The sequence below is a fragment of the Sparus aurata genome, chromosome 16 (assembly GCF_900880675.1).
Source record: "Sparus aurata chromosome 16, fSpaAur1.1, whole genome shotgun sequence".
Lineage (NCBI taxonomy): Eukaryota > Metazoa > Chordata > Actinopteri > Spariformes > Sparidae > Sparus > Sparus aurata.
The window spans coordinates 3,617,429-3,632,820 of NC_044202.1; the positions used below are offsets into that span (position 1 = coordinate 3,617,429).

The following is a 15,392-nucleotide window of genomic DNA, read 5'->3' on the forward strand; positions in this document are numbered from 1 at the left end:
AGGTCAGGACGACATGACAGTTGGAAATAACTTCTCCAACATCACTAAATTAAATTATCTGATTTCTGGTACAACAATTAATTTTAAAATGTGCTACTTTGGCTCCGATGCAACAAGCAATCTGCAAAGTAACGATCAACAGCTGTTCATCTTTTAAATCCTGAGACTGCAAATAAAAGAAAAATATAGAAAATGAGGACCTGAAGGCTTTTAATCAACATGTCAACTCATTCATCAGCTGATAAGAAGGTGTAAGTTTCTCCACACTGTGATGGTGTTGTTCTGGTTCTGTTGTATGTAACATGGACAGCAGGTGGAGCTGTTTCACCTGGACACACTTCATCTCCAGCTCTATAGAAGCTGTGTCCTCAAACAGGCTGTGTGTGTGCGTGTGTTGTGTTTTGGCTTCATCAACATCTCAGTATTCGTCAGATATTCACTCTTGTATTTTGCATTTCCTTCCTTCCTGTGCAGCCAAATATTGTTCCATCGTTCAGAACTTTATTCCAAAGTCTAGAGGAGAAGAAAACTTTTCTAAAGATACCAAACATGTCGGGCTGAATTGTGAAACAGATCTGCACAGTTAGCATTTTAGTAATATTATCTAAATTACAGAAAATATCCAGGACATGTGGATAAAATCAATCCACTGATGAAAACAAAGATGTGTGTAAAAGCTGATACGTGATTCGAATGAATCATGTCAGACTACGCTTTCCAAAATGCAACTCATCAAATCAGACGGCTGTTATATTTGCAGATATTGTAATTTAGGACTAATAATACTCTCCAGTAAACTTATGGTGTCCATGTTTACAGTCGTACAGACAGAAGATGTTCTTCATCATCTACTCTGAGGGGTAAAATGTATTTTTTCAGCTGCACAGTATCGACCCTGGTTCTCAGCAGACTCATCCTCGTGGAAAGTTAAGCAATGCCGTGATGAAAAGATAAAAAGCAAATGTCTGATTTTTTTTCTCCAGACACCTTAATTAGCCTCGGAACCAGGTTTTAAACGCTTCAAAGAAAACAGATTTGTTGTTTCTGGCCTCGGGACATGTAACAATACAACAACACGTCTGGCGTGTCAGGCGAGTTTCAGATGAGACCTTTTGACAGTTAACAATATTCATACGCGTAATTGACTCGCTGCCTTCAGCACTGAAAGGTGGAGCGAGCAACTCTGGAGATTCATATTTGAAGATATATATTTTACTCTTTACTCTGAATGCTTTGGAGTGGCGACCGTCCCGACCTACAGCGTCAATGTGTGACGTGTTGGGATTGAGACTCAGAAATCATGATGCGTGTGAGAATAATCTGGCAGTACGACCGGGATACATGAGCTGAGAAATTACGTCAATCAGCCCTAATTTTAACGAAGTTTTCATGTTGTAGTCTGGATGGATACGATCAGATATAATTAATGCAGTTATGAGGTATATCGTTATAATCGTCGGTTATTTAAAGCGGTGCTGAACATCTGACCTGTGGACGTAAAGCTGAAGAGAGGCAAGGCTTCTCTGTCATATTTGGGAATTTTTTATGAGTTTGTCGGAAGAAATTACAAATGGTTTAACTTTTTATTCTCACAGTTTGCACACGCCTGACTAAGAAGTCTTTTGTTTTGAAAGTTTAGAGACTAATATCACATGAACAAAGATTAAACTGAACCAAACTGAAGACACGTTGGCGGCTCGAGGCTCCGACTTTCATTAGTTTTTCCTTCTTTGGTTCTTTTTCTGTGAACCGTGAAACTTTTTGTTCAGTGCAAACTAAACCAAATGTTTCTTCTTCTCCGTGCAAAACTCTGAACCACAGACGTGGTGAGAGTTTGGTTAGAAAAATCACCCAAAACTAAACAAGTCACTGGTTTTCGAACAGTGATTATAAAGTGGATGATTGGGACATAAATACAGATGGTGGGGTTACTGAGTTGTGGGTTTTTTTGTAATAGAGGCACCAAATACTTTAAAATACAACTAGTTGTTAGTTCAGTGCTTCATTTGTAGGAAAACCCGTGTATGGTGTCTTTAAAGGAGAGTTTTAATATACATAACCGAAGTGGAAAACACAAAGTTGATATCAGAAGACAGGAGCCGAGGTTTCATTTCAACATTTCGAGAGAATAAATGAGCATCAAACACTCAATTTTCCTGCATTCTGGTGATTTTTTTAGGCACCAATTTGTGTCTTTTGTGCATCGATTCATCCTGGAAACGTTCGGCACGGGGTTTTTATTTTGGACAATCTTCTGCATGATACAAGATCTGTTTCAACTTGTATATCCTCATCACCCAAATAATTAATATCTTCTTCATCCTCTCTTTGGATTAAAGAAGCTGAAACATGGTTAAAAGTATTTAAAAGGTGCAGATGTCCGTCAGAGCTCGGCTGCCTGACCTCCCTCCACTGACGATCCAAAGTGTTCTGACGTGAGAAGGAACCAGAGAAAGTGATGAATTCAGTGTGAGTGCAGTTTTGCTGCTTGTTGCCTGAGGTTATATAATCCCAGCAGCCCCTGGGAGACACTGTGAGCCCAGCAGCAGCCTGTTGTGTCTCTCCGGGAGGTTTTGCCAGGGGGAACCACTGACCCAGTCTCTGCTGAACGAGGTGGAACATGACCACACCCCCCTGTTACTCAGTGTGTGTCTATTGGCTGCTGGGAGTTATCCTGAGCCTGGATGTGGCTGCTGTCAAGGCTTTATACTATTAAAACTCCCCAAACTGCTCCATCCTCCCCGACACTTGTTGCTGCTGCCTGCGCACCGCCGGGAGAGGCCACCTGAACCGCTTCAGCATTTCCTTTTGGGATTTCCCGCGGGGAGTGATGAACTCCATCGACCCTCAGTCCCATCACCAGCACCATCAGCACACGTCCCCCACCGTCGGCTCTCTCCCACCTAAAGGCGCCCAGGAGGCCCCGGACATGGCCGCTGTGTACTGCGACAACTTCAGCAGCATGTACCACCAGCAGAGCCTCCAGGGCGCGCAGAGACCCGCCGGCTACGGCCTCGGGGATTACGCATCGTCTCCAAACCCGTACCTGTGGCTCAACGGGCCGGGCGTCAACTCCTCCGCATCCTACCTGCACGGAAACAACCCGGCGTCGTTCATCCCGCCCTCCTACGGCTCGCAGCGGCAGTTCATCACGAACTCACCTGGCTTTGGAGGGCCCGACCTGGGCTGGCTGTCCATCGCCAGCCAGGAGGAGCTGCTGAAGCTGGTGCGGCCGCCGTACTCCTACTCCGCGCTCATCGCCATGGCCATCCAGAACGCGCACGAGAAGAAGCTGACCCTGAGTCAGATTTATCAGTACGTGGCCGACAACTTCCCCTTTTATAAGAAGAGCAAAGCCGGCTGGCAGAACTCGATCCGGCACAACCTGTCTCTGAACGACTGCTTCAAGAAAGTGCCGAGGGACGAGGACGATCCAGGTACCGTGAACGCACCAGAGACACTGTTACGACCGTAAAACAATAGGTTCTGTCATAATGCTGCGTTTAGGGACAGTTTTAGTCACCTGGGGGTCTCAGGGAGGATGAGCTGGATGAGGAAGTATGTGAGAAAGAAAAAAAGGAAAATCCATATTAAAGTAATTATTATGATTTCACACCAAATATAAAGTTTTCATGCATTATAAATCAGATCTGTGACGTTTATCAACAATACGTTCCTAAATATGTTCTCTAAAAATCCTGACTAACACTGATTGATGCTTTTTGGGGATCTAAAATATAAAAAAACTAAAAGTTATTAAATATGACACAAAAAGACTGTAAAATAAAAAATAACACAGGTACTGTAATACAAGAGAAATACAGATATTTGTGAAATAATTGCACAGGGATATTAAATTATAATATATTTTATTTTAGAAAGAATACTTGAGAGTATATTACATGCATCGTTTCCCTAAACATGACTGGAACGCTGACAGTCAGCTCAGAAAAGGTGTTTATTATTATTATTATTATTATTATTATTATTATTATTATTATTATTATTGTTATTATTATAATGCAGAGACTCCAGTTGTTACAAATGCTTAAAACTTAAAAGAAATATGAGATGAATACAAACAATTAATTTGTGAATGTGAGACAGAAGTTGCTTTATTATAATTGTCTTCAGAATACGTTGATTTGTGGAGTCATGTGTTGCCAGGAAAAGTCTGAAATTTGTTGCTTTTAAAGTGAAAAGAAATGTTGTATTTTAATTTAAAGGTGCAGTGTGTAGTTTTGGGGAAGACGATTTAAGGGAGAAAGATCTTCATTAATTTCATTTTTAGTATTTATTTATCCCTAAATTATTCAGACAAACTCTTAATTTTCCTGACTGAACAAACAAACTGACCTTAAAGGACAATTTCACCCTGTTTTACTCTGTGTGTGTGGCGGACCCTGCCACCTTCCTATCTTCAAACAGTGTTCTTGTTTATTCACTTATAGAACAGATGGATAATTCTGAGATTGTGTTGTTACCTTATTAATATTATAAAGTTCTGAGTCCAAAACTACAAATTTCCACTTTAAATGATATAACTGAAATATTCTGTAAGGCTTTATTCAACAAGACCGGTATAAATGAAGTTAATTATATGTTTTGTGTCTCGTCTTCCGTTACAGGAAAAGGAAACTACTGGACGTTGGACCCAAACTGCGAGAAGATGTTCGACAACGGGAACTTCCGGAGGAAAAGGAAAAGACGCTCAGATCCGAGCAGCGCGGGGGGAGTGGCAGCGGCGGCGTCGGTGGCGACGGCGGGAGCTGGGTCCACAAAAGTGGAGGACGGCAGGCCGGCGGTGGCGTCCTCGCTGAAGCCTTCGGACAGTCCTCAGCTGCTGGGGCCGTCCTCGCCGGAGATGGAGGCGATGAACGACAACCACAAGGGCTCGTCCTCGCCGCCCGGACTGTCCTCGGCCACTCCTTGTTTTAATAACTTTTACAGCAGCATGTCGACGCTCAGCTCGGGGGCCCCCAGCCGGCAGGGCTCCCTGGGACTGGTGAACGAGCTGTCGAATAGGAACATTACGGCCCTGAGCCCGTACCACCTCAACCACGGCGGGCAGGACACGGGGACGTCGGAGCACGGCGAGGGAGGGTTGCATTTCAACCGTGGAGTGTACTACAACACGTTTGGCAGCGGGCAGAGCGGACAGTTCAACAGCCACTTCTACAACAGCTTCAGCGTCAACAGCTTGATCTATCCGAGGGAAGGGACAGAGCTATAGGAGCCGATTCGCTCCGCCGTGTTCGATGAGGGGGGGGGAAGTCGCTGCTCCGGCGTTTTTTCACGAAAAACACACACATGTGCATTTCAGCAGAGAGGTCAGAGAGCAGGCCGGGCTGCAGCTCCTCGGCATCATGAACACTTCACCGGAGAGATTAGACGACTAGAGAGAGTATTTTAGGTAAACTTGATTCAACTTGACAAGCACTCAAACTGCCGGAGAGTCGAAAACACAGAAAATGAGCACTTATCTTTTTACTCTTCTTCTTCTACTATTTTTTTTTATCACTATATCAAAGCTACTTAATGCTAAAAAAAAATATTCTTGCAAAGTAAGTCAACCACTGAACTCTTTTTTTTTTAAAGTCCTTTTTGTAATATTTTCTAAACATCTATCTTTTGGATTAAAAAAAAAAAAACACCCTGATAAGTTTTTAAGATGTAAAAATGTAAGTTAGATTTTTTATTTTTTTGCCATATGGAGCAAATTCTTATTCACAATCAAGTCAAATCTGCCAAAGTTGCCTTTATGAGACCGCCGTTACCTCAAAAACACGACAATCACATGAGATGAACGCTCCCTGCTGCGAAAGGCGTTTTTATATATATAGATATATTTTTTTTCTTCCAAATGCAGTAACGATAATTGATTTTAATACCAATATGATCCGAGAACTCGCCTCTTATTTTTTAAAAAAATCCTCCATGTTGACTGAAGACCACAAGCACTACGGCTCATGTAAATACATACAAGCAAACAAAAATGTGTATTTTTGTAAATTATAAAAAAAAAAAGATAGTTTGTGACTATTTATGCTATTTATGCTAATAGGCATTGTTTTCTACTGTTTGTCTAGTTTGATTAAAGCAGAAGTGAAATGATATTAGCTTACAAAAATAAAACTGCGCCGAAAACAGTATCACTTAAAAAAAGAAAAAAGAAAAGAAAAACCCCAGATGTCATAAATCTATATATATATTAAAAACTATATGCTATATCATGGTTTCTCTCAGGATTCAGTGTGACAATCATTGAATGGCTTTTTGTATCTTTTAATGTCTTTATTTTTTTTTTATCTTTATACAGTACATTCAGCTTCCAGGCAGTTTCAACTGTGACTATTAATAAATATCATGTGGTCTCGATCTGTATTGTCATGCATCATTTTAAAAATAGGAGCGTCAGTGTATTCAGGGGGGCTCATTATCATCTGAATGCTTTACTTTAATCTCATATTTCATTACTTCTACTCCATTTCAGCTCAATGCAGCCTCGTAGCCAGAAACAACAGAAGCCTGCATGAGTTAGTTGAGCTCCTTTTCTAAACTTGATGACCTCCAGAACAATTTATTTTCATCTTTAGTTGTCTTTATGTCTGCAAGAATTTTCTCCTCAAGCCCCCCGTTTTTTTTGTTTGTTTTTTTTTTTAATAATAATCCCTCAATCTTCCTCTAACACCAAATTTTTACTTTTCATGCCGCTTATTAAGCTCAAGTTCACGTCCAAGTAAAACAAAGTTAATCTCTTTTCCTTCCTGTCGGATCAGTCGTTAGTGTTGGGACAGTCTCGCTGCTGGAAAACGTGTAAAGACTCATTTACATTTTGATCTCGCTTTCTTTTCTCTCGCTGGGAAGTGGGAACGCTGCCCACTTAACTCTGGTCGACCCTCCAAAAAAAAAAAAAAGAAGAAAAAAAAACTGCCTCATCTGTTACGGCTAAGGCGCTAAACTGGAGCGGGTCAAAAAAATATATATATGAGAGCTGCAAAAATGTGTTGTGTTCATGATAATGATTTATTTTACAGGTCAGTAGTTTGCTTAGAAATTCCCCCCAGAAGGAGAAAGTGTGTGGCTTGTGTACGAATCATATGGAAAATGGGGACGATGTTCCAATTAACTCCACGCTTCATTCATTGGAAACGCTTTGCATAATCAAGGAGTGTTTACTCAGCGCAAAGGTGGTCAGGATACAGGAACAAATACAGTCGATATGAATGGAGAACTGATTAATGAATAGATATTTAGTGGGTTTTAAAGGAGCTTTTCTGTCAAGGAAATTCCTATTTTCTCTACAATTAACGCCAAAAGTTCCTTTTTTTTACATTCTATTCACTGTTTAGGGTTTTTTTGTGCAACAGGAGATAAAAAACATTCACAAGTCTTCATTTTTGTTAGTAGAAATATCTGTTATATCCTCCAAAATGCTTCAAAACGTTTCAAAAAACACTCAATCATGACATGCTTTTTCTAAAAACGATATCTGACGCACTCCGACGCGTCTTCCGGTGCGACAGGCGGGGACGAGCCGTGCGTTTGGCGGGGCGGGGGAAGCTTTTCTGTCGTGAATCAAAAGAGAAAGTTCAAGTTTTGGAGGCGAGCCAAGCCGCCGGCAAAGACACCGCCGTTTGACAGACGTCTTGATTCAGAAAACAGTGAAACAATGGAGGTATTGTCCTCGCTCCTTCACGCCAATCCCCACGTATCAATTAGGGACTCTCTGAACAGAGGTGAAGATATCCCCCTCAGACCGACGGGGTTTAAGCATCTCCTTTGTCTCCATTCTGCACCACTGTTTGCCCCAAATTGAGAGGAAGCCATCTTGCTTTGTTTCCTGCTAAGAAATGACGCATCCAGAAGCTCCCTCTGCAGATATTTGCCACCCATCGTGCAGATTAAGGACAAATGATTTGATCATTTTAGTTTGTGTTCAGGGTGTTTGAGAGTTACACCGCGAAATTGATATGATAGTGCCGTCTGTTGCGGCTCCTCAGTGGGGCTGCGTGATGTGATAAAAAGATATTCTGACAGATATTGTTGCTGCGATGTGATTCAAGATTAGTGGGAAGGATCGCTTTTCTGCATCAGAGCGTTATTTTAACTGAACAAAGCTGTTAGAATCACGATGATGGTCAAGTTTAAAGTTTAAGACAAACAGGACAAGAAAAAAACAATTAAAAGGGGGATAATAGTTAAAAAAAAACAACTTATATTAGTGTCTGACAAAGAGACAACTGTGACGATGTCTCCACAACTTGGACTGAAAAGCACGACAATTTCTTTTTAAGATGACAGCTCAGAAAGTATTCAAACTCACAGCCATGAATATTTCACTTAGACTCCTCCATCTTTTGTCTTATTTTGGAAATAATCTCAAGGTGTCATCATCCGCTACTGGAAGTCCCTGTAAAATAGATTGTGCAGTAAAAAGTGTTGCACAATCTGCTGTGAACTCAGACATCTGTACAGATACTACACTTGCATGAGCGCCTGTTTGTTTGTGCACACATCCTGCAGCACTGCCTTTAAATATCGTCATCGTCTGTCATTTCAGCATCCATCATAATTTCTTAAAGATGTTCTGACCACGAGAGATGTTCACTTACAAATGAGAGCTAATGCTTTGCTCTCCATCAGAACCTGCAGCTGGCACCGGCTGCTGCTGGTTCTGGTGTTAAGTGTGATAAGATTTCAACTCCAGTCCAAATAAACTGCTTACTGGATCAGCGTACTGTATAGTTTAATATCTGAACAAGTAATATGTCTTATCAACACAAAGCGACACCTTAGATTGTGATTTGTGACGTGGTTTCTGACATCTGAAGAAGAAGATTTGTAGGTCAGGACCACTCTCAATATTTAGTTTTGTCATATTCTACCTTCATCAAAGAGTCGCAGCTTCCATGATTTGGATATTTGCACTTGGTTATATTGTAAAATCAGTAATATTTGGATTATTTGTGCTGCTCCTGCCCTCAGTGAGTTTTTTAAAAATGATATGAATAAGAGCAGAAAGCGTCCTTGTTTCTAAATATAGTTAAAAACATAATTGTCATTTGATACTGATAAAACATTGTTGAAAGTATTCCACCTCGTGGCCCATGTTTAATTAATCAGACTCTGACTTACTAATTAAGACCAATGAATTCAGCTCCTAATGAGCACGACTCCCTCGCCAAGACTCATTCTGTCGTGATCTAATGTGCCGAAACTCACAATGCGGCACGTTGGCGTTTATTTTACCATTTAGTTCGTCTTAAATCTGAGTTTCTTCCTCATCAGCGAGGCACTGCCGCCAACGGTGACTCCTGAGCGACAATCCAGTGACCCGGATCTGACTGTAAAGGTCGAGCTCGGCTGTTTGAGTCGCACAGGCGCTCCAGAACTTTTCCACTCTGGCAGACAGCACCAGCGCTGTCTGCTGAATGAAGACCCCCGCTGCCAAGTGTGAGCTTCTCAATTAGAGGGGATCCACTGACCCAGGCTCTGTTTGATCACCTCCTTTTGCGCCTGGAACACCAGGCACCCCGTCCTAATTTGGCACTCGGGCGGCTCTATCGGGTGACATTTGAAAAGCGCCATTGTTGTTCCGGCTGGGAAGCGGGTTGAACACGGGACCGTGGGTGCTATTTCGATGGTCTGACTGTACTGTAGGTTCATGTCCTTAAACGACCCCACAGGACCCCCTCACCCAAATTGTTCCTCCCGATAATAGCCAGGGAACAGGTGACGCCTCGCTAATGAGAAACGTCTTAGAGGGAGCACAGAAAGCAACTGTTTGGTCTTGTCAGCATGTTTTAGGTGAAGGGCTGGAGATCAACTTCATCCGGGATGTCTGACTGTGATGCTAAATCAGGACAGCAGAGCGACGCGTCAGACGGGCGGTCGGTCAAACCACGACACACTCGATTCTCATCAACGTAGGAAACGCTTTCTTACTGAGAGGTTATTACACGAAGAAGCAGAAGCCTTGAGAATCATTAATTACAATGAAAAATGTGCAACCTGGGCAAACGGTGCATCAAGGTGGTTCCAAACAGGGGCGACCAACGCTGACTATACTGAGAGAATTTAAAAGATTTAACACCCGTAAAGGAGAAAAACTCTTCGAGCTTCGCCGTTAACTTTTGCTTCGTTACATCCTGTCGGTGGAAATGACCCTGACTGACTCTCAGGTGTTTGCTGGGATGCTCCTGTGTGCTGCAGCCTCAGCGTCTGACATGAATTCAACTACAGGCCGATAACAACACGATAACAAATGAATCATATTTTCTGTATGTGTTACTTGTGGATTGAATGCTAGTGAGAATAAAATAACCCCCTGCTTTTTGCCGAGGGTGGCTTTACTTGGCAGATTAAAAGAGAGTCTGTAGGTGAGGTCGTTTAGTGACGCTGCTGAACTTTGTGTCACCTGCATGAATCAAAAGTTGTCAATATCTTTTTAAAATCATCATGCAGGGTTCATGATTTCATTCCAGTTGCTGTGTATTTTCTTTCTACAGTCATATGTTGGAAAAAATTAGTTAAACAAGTATTTTAATTATACTTATCATTCTCGCAGATTGTTTTTTTCAAGATGTTTCGTCTGGCATCTGTCAGGCCGTCACAGTATATTAAAAATATTCTGAATGTCTTAAAGACTTCATGTTTATTTTGCCAGATAAAATAAAAGTTTAGTTAGATAAAATACATTTATAAAACTGTTGTAAACCTGCGCAAGATCCCAAATCAGTCAGTTTACCTTTAATAAAAGCGACACAATGAACTTCAACATTGAATAATGTTAGTAAAGATGCAATAATTTAAGAATAATAAAGTCTGAAAAGTTCATATTCAAAAAGAAATGCAGAAAAATGTCTCATGAGTCCAATATCATTACATATTTCTCTTGTAGTTGGTCATGAAGGAGCTCATTTCAACTGTTTTGTACACGGTTTCATAGTTTATTCATTAAACTACAGAACAAATTAAACTTTAATCTGCATGATGCATCATATTTTATCAGTTTATCATATTTTTTGTTACTGTAGCTGTGAAACAAATGTAGGAGAATGATGAATACAATATTCCCCACTGAAGATTAGTTGCCTAAAATGTAAAAGTTAATTGAAAGCATCTTAAAATGTCTAATTCAGACACAATATTTGAGTAAATGTACTTGGTGGTTTCAGAACTTGTTGCACGTGTATCTTCATATTTCATAATATTCGAAAACAAATCAGAAACCTGGAGGAGAAGATGTAGATTAAAGATGTTGAATAAACTGTTAAAACAAAAGAAAACAGTAAAGAAGCGGAGGAATGAGAGTGGGTGGGGGGCGGGCGGTGTAGGAAAACATCTTGATGGGTTGTGTCCGGGGAGGAGGTGGACGTGGTGGAGGCGGGTTGGGGTTTGGCTTGGGGGGGTCCTGAGTATGATTTGATCCTGGAAGGCTCAATTAAGTGGTTCGTTTACCCCTCGTGTGGAGCCGGTGAATTGGAGCCAGGTCAGCTCCGGGTTGAGGTGTTGTTCATTATTTTTCCGCCTGTCGGATCCCATGAGCGGCCGCTGGAGACGGTGGCTGCTCGGCGGCCGAGGAGCAAAGGGCCTGCCGGTGGGGTACGTCAAACACACTCAAAGCCTCTCCCCTTGCCTGGGGGATTATGATCAACAAAGCATGTCCCACACCTGCACCGGCCAGCACAATGGAAACTCCGCGGGCCAATGGAGACGCAGGGAGAGACCAGTTATTAGAGTCCCCCCACCAATGAAATGGATTACATTAACCCCTTCTGTTGTTGTTCCTCCCGGAGCTTAAACATCGAACTGACAGACTCCACATCCCATTGAGAAAAAATCCCACTAACACTTTGTTACAACGGCTTTATTCCGGTTTATCCACCAATGGGGAAGTGTTGTGTCTCCACTGCTTCACTGTGCGATGACTTGCTGAAACCGGCTGGTTTTTACGAACATTACTTATTGTTGACTGTACAAAGTCCTAAAGCAGGTTGGAGAGAACAGAGCAAAGACCCGACTTTAGCTGTGATAAACAGACAGAAAAGACCGAGAAACACAGTAAAGGCAACACACAACTAAGCTAGGAAGCAGCTTTAGTGCGAGGACGACTGCTCAGTTTATAATTAAGTGTCTTAGGAGACGGTTGACAACATGTCCGTGAACCGACAAGATGCTCTCAGTGTGTGAGGGTGGAGTAATTCAATAAATGAGTCAGGTGTCCCAACACAGAGGGCTCAAACAAACACGCCTTGTGGACCTGAAAAGTGGCTGTAAACCTTTTACTTCACGTCTTTACAGAAGCAGTGGTCACCCAAAGTTCTCATCGGTTGCAATTGTGGCAAGTTTATATTAGATAAGTTTTCTTTTGGGGCGTTTAATGGAGAGACAACAGTATGGAGATGACAGGAAATGAGAGGAGAGACAGTGGGGATGACTTTTACTGCCGGACCAAGTTGTTCTCACGCCCAACACACCAGATCCAGCAGCATGGTCAGTAGCTATACGCTTCAATACGTTTGACGCCATAGGTACTCCATGTTGTCTCACTTCAGTCCAGTGGCATGCGCAGACTTTTTGAAGGGCAGGGGTGAAAAGAAGGGCACTTTAGCGCACGTTTTGGATCCCAAGAGGGCACTTTAGCGCATGTTTTGGCTCCCAAGAGGACAGTTTATCATGTTTTAACCAGCCAAGGGGGCAGTTTAGTGTGTTTTGCCATCCAAGAGGGCACTTTGGCATGCTTTTTTGGCTCCCAAGAGGGCACTTTAGCACATGTTTTGGCTCCCAAGAGGGCACTTTATCATGTTTTAACCAGCCAAGGGGGCAGTTTAGTGTGTTTTGCCAACCAAGAGGGCACTTTGGCATGCTTTTTTGGCTCCCAAGAGGGCACTTTAGTGCACGTTTTGGCTCCCAAGAGGGCACTTTAGTGCATGTTTTGGCTCCCAAGAGGACAGTTTATCATGTTTTAACCAGCCAAGGGGGCAGTTTAGTGTGTTTTGCCAACCAAGAGGGCACTTTGGCATGCTTTTTTGGCTCCCAAGAGGGCACTTTAGTACACGTTTTGGCTCCCAGGAGGGCACTTTAGCACGCATTTTGGCTCCCAGGAGGGCACTTTAGCGCACGTTTTTCAACAACTGGGCCACAAGGGGGGGCGACTGCCTTCTGCTTCAGTCAGACAGAAGCTGGGGTGGTTGGATGGGTTTATTCACGGGACTTTCCCTCCACAGATCGGGGTTCGTCCCGGTTGTGAACACCCGGCAAGAGTAGATTGTAAAGTAAGTACACAAAGTATGATCGACTGCACAACATGCCACATCATGCAAACTGTTTGTCACTAACTTTATTTTAAAAGTGTAAGCAGACGTTGTTTCTTATGTATTGTTACGTGACCACAGAACCTTTATTTTGAAAGGCCAGTGGAGCCTTCAGCTGCAGAACTGACTGAGGTGAGGTAGGTAGAGCGTTATAGTTTGAAGCTTAAGTCCACTTAAGTTTCCGTATTTGACGAGCTGGGAGTGAAAGCGTGTTGGCGGGTCATGGTTAGTTTTTAACCCTCAAAGAATGTGGACGGCTTCATCGCAGTCGGTGTGAAACTCGTTTTGATAGTCAAGTGAAGTGAAGGGAGAATTATTTATCATTTAGACTTAAATGTGATTGTTTTCTTCTTGTTTGTACAGTCCAGTATTTGAGCCTCACTGTTTTGACATTAGAAAGCTGTTTTCACATTCATTGGTTTTAAGGGGCGGGGCCTACAAGCACGATTTGTGACATCACAAATAATTTGGGAGCTGATCTTGGTCCAATATTCAGCAAATACAAGTGTGAGGTGGAATCTTGAAGCCCGAGAATAAACTTTACAGTGAACTAGGAGACAAAAACCACATGAGACACACATCAGGGTGTTTTTATTATCTTGTGTTGAGAGTATATCACCACCGATGTTGAGAATGCAGCCGTTTATACATCTTGAATCTTAACGACTCATGTTATGTAGGATCTGATTAATCGGGGAAATGATCAGTGATCACATTATTCTTTTTGTCTTTACAATGATTAATTATAGCAGCATGTCACAAGAAGTTAGGAGCTGGGAAAATTAGAGGCAGGCGGCTCTGTCGGTCCCAATCAGATGGAGTCATGTGATTAAAAGACAGAATATATTAAAGTTCTGGTGCTGGTGCGCCAATAAATCTCTTTACAAATGTACGACATGCTTTTAAAATGAGCTCATCACTAAAAATATAACACACAGTGCTCAGACTGAGTGAGAGCATCTTCTGATCATGTCAGCTCGAACCTAAATGTCATTAACTGTACTGTATGTTCTGTATGTCACCGCTGTATTGATGTAAACAAGAAATACTACTCTTTCATATTCTCCATGTCCCGTTTCTCACACTGTATCAACAAGTAAACAGCGTTGTTTACCCATAACTGTGCAGCGGTAACGCAGCCTGCGAGCGTGTTTGGGGTTTGTTTCAGATGTGTTTTGGAACAACAGAGCAGGAGGATACTCAAATATTTTCGACGGAGGAGGGTGTCTGTCCCCAGGGAACCCGTCATGGGCGAATTAGACCGAAGCTCAGAGGAATGCACGTTGCTGCCCTCGTCCTCACCCCCCATCCCCTCCACACACACACACTCCCTCCCTCCCTCCCCTCTTTTCTCCTTTAATTGGGCCCGTTCTCTGGCACCTCTCCAGATCACACTGTCACTTTACACTGCGTAATAAGCTATTAGCCCCGGCCGGACCGGGCTCCGCCGCCACCCCGCGCTAATCAACATGGACATGGTCATTGTGTGGGACTGGGACTCAGGACAGCACAGTCCGGCTATTGTTATTGCCCGGACCTCGGAGCCCCGGACGCCCAATGCCCTGGCTCGCTGAGGGGTTTTGGGTTGGGGGGGCGGAGGACGGCGCGGGGGTAAACAGAGGGGGAGATCAAGGAGAGGTGAACTCTCTCTCAATGCCCCCTAGGAAACAACAAAACAAACTGTAACACCTTTGGTTCAGTTATCTTGCTTTGGCAAAAATATGACTTTGTGCCGTGTCACAAAACAATGGAGCACCTGTTGGAAAGAAAATCGGACCCCCCGTCAGCCAAAAACTACAGCAGCAATTAACGACGCAACTCGTCTCGAACATACGTTATCGGCTCTGGTTTTTACTCATTTTATCTGCAGCGTGCTCAGTTTTCTGTTATTTGAGATGACGAGAAGACTCCTGCAGGTAAACAACACAGTCGGTTATTGCAGGGTTAACAAATATTTGAAGCAAGAAAGCACACAAACGTGTAAAACGGAATTTGGCACGTCCAGGACCGGGTGGATTAAAAACCACATTAACGGCCGTCACGCTAGTAGCTCTGTAGTCGTGTCTCAATCTG

The 15,392-nt window shown here is 42.8% G+C and overlaps 1 protein-coding gene across 1 annotated transcript; it reads left to right on the top strand.

Annotated features, from left to right (window-relative positions):
* The first annotated feature begins 2,725 nt into the window (after positions 1-2,725).
* On the top strand, positions 2,726-6,378 carry foxi2 (forkhead box I2). The gene is made up of 2 exons (XM_030443350.1): positions 2,726-3,437; positions 4,629-6,378. The coding sequence occupies exons 1-2, from the start codon at positions 2,831-2,833 to the stop codon at positions 5,231-5,233; spliced, it is 1,212 nt and encodes a 403-aa protein (XP_030299210.1). The 5' UTR covers positions 2,726-2,830; the 3' UTR covers positions 5,234-6,378.
* The last annotated feature ends 9,014 nt before the right edge of the window (positions 6,379-15,392 follow it).

Coding starts and splice junctions, on each gene's coding strand:
- foxi2 (XM_030443350.1), top strand. CDS start 2,831: ATGAACTCCATCGACCCTCAGTCCCATCACCAGCACCATCAGCACACG. Junction 3,438..4,628: donor GAGGGACGAGGACGATCCAG/GTACCGTGAACG, acceptor CTTCCGTTACAG/GAAAAGGAAACTACTGGACG.